Source organism: Rhagoletis pomonella, unplaced genomic scaffold (assembly GCF_013731165.1).
Source record: "Rhagoletis pomonella isolate Grant_MI unplaced genomic scaffold, Rhpom_1.0 Rhpom_scaffold_00008, whole genome shotgun sequence".
Taxonomy (NCBI): domain Eukaryota; kingdom Metazoa; phylum Arthropoda; class Insecta; order Diptera; family Tephritidae; genus Rhagoletis; species Rhagoletis pomonella.
Window position 1 is genome coordinate 34041983 of NW_023458562.1, and position 11860 is coordinate 34053842.

Below are 11860 nucleotides of genomic sequence, written 5' to 3' on the forward strand. Positions count from 1 at the left end.
CCCCCCAGCTGTGTGACGAACGGTTTACTCTTCCTATTTCTGTTTTGATATTTTTCTTCTATTTTGTTTCTATTACTTTTTACTTCAACCTTCGTTTCTGTGGCTATGACTGCGGCTTCGACTGCTGTTTACTTAGCCACAGAGACAAAGAAAATCGATTTTCCTCTCATGGAAAATATGAAGTTTGCGGAAGGAAGAAAGTGCCGGAAAAATATTATTGCGTGTGCATAAGTGTGTACGGTAGGTATGCTGTAATGCTGCTTTATTTAAGTGCTGGCTAAGAACACCCGGTTGAAGCATGCCAAGTGTTGGAGCATCTCTCGAAGGGTCCTTGATTAACTTGCAAACATGGCTTGTAATATTTTCCTCTGCTCATGCAGGGCTTTCCAGAATAAGTGCAGAGTGCACACGTCATTGAATATTTTATATGCACACATAGACTTATTTACTAATATTCATAAATATATTTTCTTGTAGTTTCATCCCAGTAAAAAAAGCATCATCCGCAATGTTTTGCACCACAACTCTCCGAGCCCGGTCCTGTCCTTATCGTATAAAGGGAGTATTCTTTTTAACTTATTTTTACCTCTCAAACCAAAACAAAGGGGTGATCTTCCTTATCTTCAGCTCGTTTATTTCCTCAATGTTATCAAACTAAAAAATGCTGAGATTGCTCGCTTATTTCTCCAAATGAATGAACGAGATATTATTACAATATTGCTCGATTATGGTATTAATCAATACATTTTTTACTGGGGTACTAGGTATGTACATAAATATGTATTGCACGTATATTCTGCTGGTTGTTCTCATCAACCTTTCCTATATACATACATATGTACATGTCCATAAATACGTATGTATATGCAATGCTGTAATTCGGTTATGTTGGCTTCCGTGCAAGTTCCAGAAGTTTCTACGTGTATTGGTGAATTGGTATTTGTTTCATTGAGGCGGGCAAATCGCGAAAGTTGAGATTACTTTTCAGAGATATGTATATGTATGTTGAAAGCAAATTTTACATCGCTTACGATTACAATAACCACAACTTTATAAGATTTGTAACTTAGCAAAATATTTCTTCTATTTATAGACAGTGTATATTTTTAAGAGCAGTTGTAGATATTTGTGGCTATGATTTAAGCGTATGCACCTGGAATTTAAAGAGCTTTTAGAGTTGCGTAGCATAAATTGCAGTCTGGATACCGAACCATGCTAAATTCTTATCTATACATACAAGAGCCCGTGTATGTTTGTGCATTTGAATGCGTGGCATTTGAAGCTCCTGCCTCGCGCAAGGTCCTCAAGTCGCTAGCCGGCAGCCCTGCGACAAAGACAAAGAAACGTTGTTGGCCACAAACAAGGGAATTGGCCAGCCGGTTCTATACTATATAGCGCCCAGGTGGTCGCCGAGGACTAGTAGGAGGCAGTGAACGAAGCTACAGGCCTGCGAAAACGCGGCACTCCGGACAGCCACCGGATTTCGCCACAACACGAGACCGCAAACCGACAAGCCATAAGAGGCATTAACTGGGAGTCAGTATTGACTTACGCTGACTCTCGACCCGTGAGTGCCGGTTCGGGAACACAACCACCTGACTTGGACGAGACAGAGCTGCATCTGCCTCGGGGGGACTCGCACCACACGTCGGTCTTTTAAAATCGGTTCAGCTCTGTAAATGTTAATATTTGCCGAAATAACGTGTGCGATATGTAGCAACAACGGGCCGGCATAATGTCTGTCTGTTCCTGTACTTAAGTAGCTATTTTTCTTTACATATATTTTTACTTACATTCATTTTGGCACGTACCTAGCGACGACGTTCGACTGCTTACAATTGGCTGCCGGCACCAGCCGTTGAATACTAGTGGGATTCATGAAACGTCGCAAAGTTGTTGCAAATGGCGCATTTGTCGCCATAGTATTTGAGCTGGCAATCATTGAAAAGTCAAAGTCGCGAAACACATGTTTTTTATTGTCATCAAATACTTCAAGAAAAGTATATAAGTTAAGGCTGCTTCGAAATATAATTGTAAAAACATTTCTGAGAATAACAAGCGCGCGATATTTAAAAAAAATTCACATTTTCAATCCGGAGAAGCGATATGTCGTTCATACAACTTTATGCGCAACATTGCCATTTCGCCAAAAATGCCACTTGCGACGTTTTATGAATCGCACTACTGTAAAAATATCATAGTCCGAGTGTCGGCAAATTGAGTGCAACAATAAGAGAAACAATGAGGCATAAAATTATAAACGAATCTCAATGTGCTATTATTTACACTGTTTACAATTACACTAAATAACAGAATGCACAATGAAGGAGAAGTGAAACAAAAGGAAGGCAACTCATTTCGTACTATTTACTTTATGGTAGACGATAATTGCAAAACGAGACATGTTGTATACATACAAATATGTATCCACTCAACCAGAGCCAAAGCGAAAATCAATGCTGTAAACTTTTCCACTGTAAACACTACATATGTAGTACATACCCCTTTAATGAATATTTCTACAACTTAAGTGAACGCATGCACGGAGAGCACTCCTATGCAGTGCCCGAAGTTCGAAAAAATTAATGTTGGTGGATTTTAAATAAAGTGACGAACAAAAGTATTAGCACAGTGGCAATAGATGCAAAGTTTTTCATTCTAATTTATTTTCAATATTTTTTTTTATAAAAAATATATATCGTACTACACCACAAAACATAAAAATAAAATCTCTAACCTTGTGCAAAACTCAAGAAAATTTTTTAGAAATTTTTAAATATGCAGTTTTATAGGCCCATTCAAGTTTCGTAGTGCAAGTTTGAAGTTGCTAGCAAATCGCGTTGATTTTTAGAAATTTTTTTAGTGGAATGTTATGCTCATTTTCTCCATACAAAAAGTAATTGTCGAAGACCTAAACTGGGCCCTACTCACAACATCCGTTGTCGAATGAAACTCGATTCGAATCGAATGAAATGATAGCTGTTTTTCTCCTATTCAATTAGATTTGAAAAATCTAACTCACTACCGAATGCTCAAAAAGAAATTTCTTATAAAATTAGGTTCTATCTTTGATATCCTGATTCGGGCCCCGTATTAATTTAATAGGAGGGAGACTCCAATTCCAACAATTATGCTCCGTCAAAGTTTACTTTTCATTATTATTTACAGTGTGTGCGATGACAAAATATGTATGTTCATCTAAATCTTGTTGCTTTCTTTCGGCAAAATATTGGTAGATTTTTAGGCTTTGTTGGTAAAAATTGTATAAAATATAATATAGCTAAAAAGTTGGTAAATCTACCAATAAAGTGGTAAAGTCCGTACACTGCTCCTATGCATACTCATGCCGATAGCCATTTCAAATAATTCATAATTAATTTCTGTAACTATTTATGTTTATGGATATCTTATATTGGGTGCCAACGCTTCTGAAATGAGCCTACTGTTTGATATCCCATACTAAGCCCAAGAAACAACCCAGTCGAAGATCAATTCATCATACTATGCGAAATTTCGCCCAACACTTGATAAGCTCTCATAAGCGGAGCTTGCTGTTGGCTGTTGGTCTGCCTAACCTTTTTGCACGTAGCTTTGTTGGCTCTTATCGATTTGCAACATTGTTGCCCGTGCGCTCTACTTTTTCTCTTTCTCTTTATATAAGTACTTGCTTTATGCACATTCCAGTTTTTATGTAAATGCATTTTGCTCGTCAATTCATTGATTATTTTTCACATTCGTCACACGCAACTGTTCGCCTAGTTTGTTCGTTGGTTTAGCCGGTCGGTCTGTTAGTCTGCTGGTTGGTCGGTCGGTCGGTGGGTCGGGCGGACGATCAACCAATTTGTTAATGGTGGCCATGTGAAGCTCATTGCACTTTGTGCAGCAAAAATGCGTGCAACTTTTCTCGACGTCGCACGGGGCCGATCTGGCGCGGCCGTCACGAGACTGTGTTTACGAGCGCACAGTCGAGCGCTTTCGAACTTGGGCAACGGACATGCGTACAAATATCTACATATGTATATCGATGCAATGACATTCCTGTGCATCCACCCTGCTGTCTGGCTGGCAGTGTGAAGTGTGCAATGTGCAATACAGGGTGCCAGCGTGCGAAGATCCGAAAAATTTAAACAAACCTCAATACCAAAAACAGTCACGTACATATATTAAGCTAGCAGCAGACCATGGTCGCGACGCAAAACTCTAACCTATTGGATTATTAGTTGCTAATTAGCTCCACTATACTCTCTTTAGTTAGTCGCTAATTACGTGTTAAAGATACAAGCGATCTGCTAAATTGATATTCAACCTAGCACATCACGATCTTTATCTTCGGTTTTTGATAAGATATCGGAGTGCTTCAAAAGGCATATTTAGTTGCTATTTTACCAGCATATCAACCGCCACACTACCCCTACTATACTTTTGGCTACGCAAACCTTACCACCACTTAAAAAAACGAGGTAGAATTTTTGAAGTTAATAAAAATAACAGTTTTTTATACATAAGTAGTTCAAACTGTAATAGAAACTATATGAATAAAAGTTTCAAACTTTATAAAAAATTTAGAAAAATTCATCAAAATTTCACAATTTTTGCGTCCAATTTTTGAGTGAATTTTTTTTATGCAGTTTAATAGCCCATTTAATTTTAGTATAATAAAGTGCCAGTATGAGTGGGCCAAAATTCTCGGTGATATTTTAAATTTTTTCTTTGCCGACGGTCTTGAGTAGTAGTAACGCCTGCGTTTTAAATGGGCAATTATGCTGCATACCGGAATTTTTCCTAAAATTTTCATTAAAAGCTTGAAATTTTGATGACAACTTGAAGAATTTTTCTAAATTTTATACAGTTTGAAACTTTTATTTATATAGTTTTTACGACAGCGTGAATGGACTATGTACATACAGTAAAAATAAATAGGAACACGACATTTTAACAAATTTTTCTTATGTTTGTTTAATTTTTATTATATTTTTATAAAATTATTTCATATTTCAAACTTTGTGGAAAAATTATAAAAATTCTACAAAATAACATCTAAATTTTCAACTTTTAAATCAGACTTTTTAGAAGTTTCTTGAGTATGCAGTTTTATAGCCAATTAGTAGAATAAAGTGCAAGTTTTAAGTTCCTAAAAAATCGCGTTGATTTTTGATAATTTTTATTCTGAATGTATTACGCACTTTTTTCCAAACAAAAAAAAATTTCGAACATACCTTGTATGGAGGAAAATGCACAAAAAAATTTCCAAAAATCAGCGCGATCTTTTAGCAACTTAAAACTTACACTTCATTCTACTAAAATTTAATGGGCTATAAAGCTACATACTCAAAAAAATTCTTAAAAATCTGATTAAAAAGTTAAAAATGTAGATGCAATTTTGCAGATTTTTTATAGTTTCTGTAAAAAGTTTGAAATATGAATTTATATGGTTTTTGTTAATAATGAGAGTTAGAGTTTTATAAAAAAAATAATAAATATTAAATTAACGAACGAAAAATAGGCAAAATTTTAAAAAATATCGTGTACCTATTTATTTTTCCACCACTGTATGTATGTACATATGTATATTAAACAAAAAAATAATTTACAAAAGTCTACCTTATTTATTTTTTTTTTTTTGTAAAAAGTCAAAAAATGGCCATCAGAAAATTTAAACTACTAGTGAACCCATTAAAAGCGGCCCGTTGTCAAATTTCTGAGTGAAGAGAAGTTGCGCACGGTGTCGGTTTTTTATTTCAACAAGAAAAGTTCTAAGTAGCTTAAAAAAAATATGACCTTTAACTTGACATCGCATATCTGAAATTCAATAGAACTGTGCAGACCTGATGAACTTTACAAAAATTTTATCCGGAGTTATACAACATATGTAGTTATATAGGTATGACTTTTCGGATAGGTGACAACCCTAATAATAAATATTTTCCAACGAAAGCTTACGTTTGTCGCAATCCCCCAAAATATAGTGCAGAAATAAAGTATCTTCAAACTCATTTCGATAGACACCGATCTTTTAATAATGCAATTAACTTAACAATTTAAATCGAATATTTTAAACATTTAACAACCCTTTTCAAACACTTTTCTTCAAATATTTTAAATGTTCCAACTAAAGATTTCTTAACATTCTTTCGTTTGACAAACATATTTTACTATTTTTCATAACTTGTGTATAAGTTAACTTATTAAATAATTGGAATTTATTTTTTTTAAACACATGGCAACACCCTTCAAAATATTTTCAAAATAAAACCTTTGACATCCACCATGAATCATGATCCATATTTCAAATTTCCTAATTGCTTTAATTCAAGTTTAATTTGATTTTTTTAACAGGTGGCAACCCCCCTACATGTTGTGAAGAAATAAAACCTTTTCAAAACCATTTCTATTCATAACCATATTGTAATAATTGATTTCACTTATTAAATAATTTGAAATTTTTAACAGATGGCAACTTTTTCGGAAGAATTAAAACTAGTTGCACATCTACATCTACATATGTATCTAATTTGATATCTAATTTTGAAAATCGAGCAAACGGTGCAGATCTGATGACATGATAATTAAATAGTTAGAATTTAATTTCTTAAGTGGTAGCAACTCTTTCCATTTAGATGGTATATTTTGTTGCTAATTAGTTGCTGAAAAATAACATCGTTCATAATATTCCACTGTCAACGCTTGACCCCCCCGATCATCTCTGCTCTCACCCGTACAATAGGCCGTCATCAGAACAAGCTGCTGGGTGGAAAGCAGTAACGGATATTTAGTTGCTCGCATATAAATTAGTCAATAGGGCAATTGATCAAAACGCTTAAATGCCTCGTATCGATAAAAACCTCGTAAACTTACTTAATTTTGTATGAAAAATCGAATAACTTACGAGGTTTACGCGGTTACGAGGCATTTACGCGTTTCCATGAATATCCATAATAATATTCTACAAAGCTCAAATCAACCCATTCTTCACTCTTTGAAATATACCTATGTACTTTGCCAAAATATTCACGTAGTAGATGTATATAACTGCAAAATATTTTGTTACTAATTAGCTACTCTTAAGATATTCATAGTTGAAAATATTCTACAATTATTCCATAATCCCAATAATTATACAGCCTCGACACACTAGTCTTTCCAGACCGTCTGACCAGACCAACATGCGAAAATACACTAATATTTTCAGACCGGCTGAAACCGTTTATATACCTGTGTATGTAGTTGTGTTACTAATAGATTTTTCTATGTGTGTGTTTCAGACCGAAGTCATACCGCATTTTTCTCGGTCGGAAATTGCTGAGGTAAAATACTACTTTCTTCCCCCTTTTGCCCATGAAAAACCGGTTTAAGGCGGTCTGAAAAGACTAGTGAGTCGAGGCTCATAGAATACCATGATTCAATAATACAAGGTTCGACAAACTGACAGTTGTCTCTCTCGCACCGCTCCTTTAGCAGTGGCACGGTGTTGCTTCTTTGCAAATTTACTTGGAAAAAGTGTAGCTTTGCTGTGAAATAGAAGTATAAGCTTTTTTGCAATTTGTTTATATGTATATGCATATTAAGGACATTTAACTGATGAAAACATAAATTCTTTTTAAATTGGATGTTTACATAAATTTCACGGGGAGTCTGACTTGCAGACCGTTCCATCTGTCATTTTTCTGTCTTGTCTTAATACTATACATTGAACATACTCAATTAACAGGGTATTTCATTTCGAAACCCGATTACCTTACATCTCGGCCAACCTGACTAACTTGATTGACCACTAGCAAGGCTTGGGGTTTATCCCGCAGCTCAGGGCAAGCGTGACTTATGGGTTCTAGTGACTGAGGGCTTTCGGGTTGATTGACAGGTAAGAGCCATTTGCGGATTTTTAGGGCTTCAACGATGCCGTCATAAGGTAAATGTGTTAGCTGACAATTATCTATATCCCGAATCACGTAAAGATCGTTCGGTAGAATCTTATGTACCATATACGGACCACGGTATTTCTGCACGAATTTCTTATTTTTACCGACCGAAGTATCGACGTGTCTTATCACAACAAAGTCTCCGACAGAATAAGTTCTACTTGGGACTGAGGTCTTTTGCAGTTTTTATGCAGCTAAATATCACATAAATTACGTAATTCACTAGATATACTAATATTTCGTTTGAAATGCCAGATTTCCTGCAAATACATTAGAATTTACAAAAAGAATTTCACTACTAATTGCCTACTTTGCGTACTTATCTACTACCATTTTCGCAACAAGGGATTGCTTTCTTCTCCTTTCTCTGTCCTTCGTAAATGCAACCTTTTGTAAGGGAGTGTCAAACCGCGGCTGTCAATAATTATCTAACCTTGTATTATTGAATCATGATAGAATACAAACTTGCGCCCATCAGAGAGGATTTTTGAGAATAGCTTTTGTGTGACGTCACCCTGGTGCAGTTGCGAGAGAGAAACGTCAAACCGCGAACAAGAATGCAAGAAGATGAAATTTTGGAAGAAAAACATAAACAAGTTGCACAAGTGTAACGTCACACACAACGATTCTTCTAAATTTACTGAAATCGGAATAGCGGTACGTGATGGGCGCCACGTTTGTTCTCTACATCGTGCTTTAACCCCAGATCGACCTCCCTTAAGAGGTTGAAGGTATATAAAGGCACTGCAACCGAGCTATCAGGAAAGTTCAAGTTTACACGTGTTGTAAAAGTGTTTCAAGTTAAATAAAGTGGATTTTTTGTAAACCGAATGTACTCGTATCATTTAACAATCCAGTGCACGAACCCGAAGTATTTAGAAAATTATCGAGTAAATAAAGGACAAACGTAACAATACATATGTATCTACGTTCTTTGACTTTACCTAGGTAGCGGAAAACAGAATTCCAAAGCAGTAGCAAGAACGTGTAAAGGATTAACATGCCACGAGGACGCCCAGCCAACATCGACAGGCAACTTATTATTGAATGTGTACTGAAACACAAAAATGAAATCATTGTAAATCGAAAACACAATTCTATCGTCACAAAGACACATCCAGTGTGGAAAACCCTCTCTACAGAATTACTCGGCAGAATCGCTGCCCGTACTTTGTACTCTTACGTAGCGAATGACACATTCTCATTAAAAAAATTATTGTTTGGCACGGATTATGTCGCAAGGGAATTATTGAATACTTCGAGCGAAAGTGAGCAATCGACATCTGCCGATGAACTCGACCTTAGATCCATAATAACATTTAGCGAAAGTGAATTCAATGAACTGATTACGCAAACTCTAAGGCAGACGGCAGACAAGAAAAGGAAAAGAATATTCCGCGTGGTTAATATTTTAAAACCACATATCTGGACTGAAATAGTATCGAAAAAAATTTATGATGAGCATCGTTTACTCCACGGCTACCATTTCAAAAGCCGTTACGTGAATCGAAACAAAAAATCATATGGATTTGAAGGTGAGTAAAAAAAATTTAAGTCTTTTCTGCAGTAGCCTTCTGTATCTTTTCGATTTTTGTTATACATAAATCTTTATTATCATCCCTATTGGCATGCGAAAACAATGAAAATTATAAGCTGTTATGCTGATATACCGCCAATAGTCGTAAACTAAGTAAGAAGCCCGAATAATAATTTTTCTACATACATAATGACCTATTGTTTCAGGTCACTGCAAATGTGGAAGTAAAGTAAGATGCGAACTGTTGCCACGCACCGGAAATGAAAAATTCGTTAAATTCAGCTGTATCGCATCTGCTGGCAATGGGGAATGCGGTAAAGGACAATCTCGTGTAGAGTACCGAGAGAGAGTAGCTTCAACTTTGGAAAACGAATCGACCGAGCTTTATCGAGTTGAAAACGCCGCGATACTCAAATACGAATACGAAAGCGATTCAACCGAGCCGCCGCATTTGCATAGTGCGGATGTTTCAAGAACTATAGAATATCAGTCACAGCAGCCAAAATATAAAGACCTTCAACCCATTCACGCAATTGCCGAGCTTAAGAAATCCGAGAAAGGCCAAAATGTAGTGAGAGACATTGGTTTTGATCCAATGATAGTCCATTTTTGGTCACCAAATCAAATCAGCGTATTTAATAAACTCTCGAAGGCGAACAACAGCTTTCTTTGCATCGGCGCCACGGAGGGGATCGAAAAACCTCAGCATCTTTTCCTATACCTCGCGGTTCTTTCATCTCCGACCGTGCAATCTGCTGCATTTGGAATGATATCCGAACGTCAGGATACAGTCAGCATTGTCACTTGGCTGATGCGCTGGATTCAGTCTGGTGCTGAGTACCCCAAAGAAGTGGTAGGTACCATTTTTCAGCATTTTGAATTAACAAATATTAAATTCGTTGTTTTGTTTTTTTTTATCATTTTGAACCGTTATAATGGAGACAGCGTTTTTAAAAAATTAAATCTGTAAATAACGTTCGCAATATGATCGAACAATAAAAATTATAAAATAACGATTAAAAGTGATCGGAAAAATAAAAATCCTAGAATAACGATTGTTTTTTATCAAAAAATAGTAATCCAGATTAAAAGTGATCCAGAAAAATAAAAATCATTAAATATCGATTGTTTTTTAACGAAGAAATAAAAATCATAAATTATCGGCTAAAAATTATCGTAAAAATACAAATAAAAAACAAGTAATTTTTAGCAAAAAAAACCGACTTCAACTCTCATATAAAAAAAAAAATATATATATATCTCATGATCCACTGATCGGATCATAACCAGATTAGTATGGGACCACCTCTGAGACACTAACTTTCCAATGCAAAAAGAATTATCGAAATCGGTTGACGTGGTCCAAAGCTATGTGGTAACATACATAAAAAAAAAATATTCCGACGAACTGATAACCGCCTCCTTTTTTGGAAGTCAGTTAATAATGATCAATGCCAATGATTTTAAAATAAAAAGCCTTCCTAATAACGATTATTTTCGGTCCCTGTCTATTACCGTTAAATAATGTACCATTAACGTATTCCCTCTCCTTACAGGTTTGTGATTCATCTAAGGCTCTACTCAATGCTTGCTGTTTGGTATTTACGGGCTACGAAACAACTGAATCCTACGCCAACGCATGCATGACAAGCGTATTACCAAGGACTAAAATTGGTATTGATGTTGCTGATTATGTCAACAATTGGGCGAAATATCTGGCAATGGAAAATAAAGGAGTAAACAAATTCTTCATGTCCTGCATTGTCCAATTGATTATTTGCAGAAGTCAAACAGAAGCCACTAAGATAATAGAATCACTATTGCTGATTTCAACAAGCAAGACCGCTGGAAACGGAGCATCATCTCTAATAGCGGCCCTACAATACATGAACAAGATGAGCAAGGAATTTGCAGCAGATATAGAGGAAGTTTTGAACCTAAGTTTACAACGCAATGAGTATGCTAATGTGGAAATGGAAACTGAAGTCGAAGAGAAATGCACAAATGAAGATAACAACGAGTTGAAGAATTGGATCGATTCGATGGAACAAAGAGTGGCGTCTATACTGGAAGAAGAGGTGGGAGACGACTCAAATCCTTGGTACTGCCCGACATTTGCTAAACGTCTGCTGAAACAACTACCGACAATTCCAGTTTGGTCTAGCATATGCCAGGCCAATTTCGGATTCGGACTGATGCCAGCCAGCAATGCTCCTGTCGAGCTTGAACTCAAATCAATCAAAGATGAAATTCTGAGTAAAGATCAACGAGTGGACATTGCGTTAGAAAATCTCATTACTTACTTCGACGACAAACTCAACATTTGAGCATTTAAATATGTATTTAGTTAAGTTTTCGAAAGACTTGAATATATGTACTTGTCATACATGACATTTTTAAATTAATT

The 11860-nt window shown here is 35.9% G+C and overlaps 1 protein-coding gene across 3 annotated transcripts in view; it reads left to right on the forward strand.

The window, feature by feature from the left end:
* The window catches only part of LOC118744657, a 50120-nt gene extending 38260 nt beyond the window's left edge, over positions 1 to 11860 (forward strand). Inside the window, exons 1-4 of one of the 3 annotated variants that reach the window (XM_036477818.1) lie at positions 942 to 1000; positions 8865 to 9451; positions 9660 to 10306; positions 11010 to 11860. In XM_036477818.1, coding sequence (XP_036333711.1) covers positions 8917 to 9451; positions 9660 to 10306; positions 11010 to 11780 — 1953 coding nt within the window. In that variant the 5' untranslated portion in view covers positions 942 to 1000; positions 8865 to 8916 and the 3' untranslated portion in view covers positions 11781 to 11860. Of the gene's footprint in view, positions 1 to 941; positions 1001 to 4212; positions 4461 to 8864; positions 9452 to 9659; positions 10307 to 11009 lie in introns of those variants that run through there. The other 2 variants (XM_036477817.1, XM_036477816.1) reach the window with 2 other exon arrangements.